The 1019-nt window shown below is 52.0% G+C and overlaps 1 protein-coding gene across 1 annotated transcript; it reads left to right on the forward strand.

Moving 5' to 3' along the window:
- Positions 1–8: 8 nt before the first annotated feature.
- On the forward strand, positions 9–989 carry LOC106113118 (uncharacterized; the record flags this gene model as incomplete). The annotated part of the gene is made up of 1 exon (XM_013305883.1): positions 9–989. A coding segment is annotated over exon 1 (931 nt), but the record flags the coding sequence as incomplete, so codon positions are not given.
- Between the last annotated feature and the right edge of the window lie 30 nt (positions 990–1019).

Raw genomic sequence — 1019 nt, forward strand, 5'->3', positions numbered from 1 at the left:
GAGTTAGGTTAAAGTACTTTTTGTTCAAGAACTGTGACCTGTGTTTTACTGTGTCATTATGGTGTTAACGCGATCACGTGCTGCGAGTCCCGCGTCTGCCGCGGCCGGTGTTTCGTCTGCGGGCGTGGCGCCGCCGTTGTTACCGGTAGATGGCGCGCCGGAATCGACGCCGCGCGACCTGCAGGCCGCGCCGGCGCCGCCAACGACTACCTCGTGGCACAGTGATGCCGTTGTTGCGGGTCAGGGTCACGCCCTACCGCCGCCGCCAGCTGCAACTGCCGCTGAGGCTTCGATCACCATGACCACAGAGCAGCTACTGCTATTGATAAACAGGCTAAGTCAAGCAGCTCCTGTAAGTACTCCTACACATATTTCCGGCAACTTTGCGAAGTGCTCTACGCGGTTCGATGGACACAAAACAAGCGACGTATTAGCTTTCATCGATGCTGTCGAAGTATACAAATCATGCGTAAATATGAGCGACGATGTCGCGCTGCGAGGTTTGCCCATGTTATTGACGGGGATAGCCGCTACTTGGTGGCAAGGCGTCGAAGACAGCACCCCGACATGGCAAGACGCATTAGAATCTCTAAAGCAGACCTTCGGGCCTAGGCTGCCCGCGCACAGAATCTATAGAATTATTTTTGAACGCGAACAGCGGATTAACGAGCCTACAGATTTATTCGTCTGTCACATCAGAGCATTGTTCGCGCAACTTCCGCAACGTTCTCTCACGGAAGAAGTACAATTAGACATGACGTATGGCTTGTTAAACAAAAGAATACGCGAAAAGGTACCTCGTTCTAGTCTTACTTCGTTTGTAGAATTAATAGCGCAAGCGAGACGTGTAGAAGACATCCTTAATGAGTCTCGCCCATCGAATACAACGGTAGACGTCAAACCGGCAATATCCATGTTACCATCGAGCAGTGCTCAGTCATCGATTACGCCGTCGTCAGTACCTAGTAGGCGATCGCAGTGCGCTTACTGTAAGCGCTATGGTCATCTCAAGGAGGCAT

This window comes from Papilio xuthus, unplaced genomic scaffold (assembly GCF_000836235.2).
Source record: "Papilio xuthus unplaced genomic scaffold, Pxut_1.1 DF829996.1, whole genome shotgun sequence".
Taxonomy (NCBI): domain Eukaryota; kingdom Metazoa; phylum Arthropoda; class Insecta; order Lepidoptera; family Papilionidae; genus Papilio; species Papilio xuthus.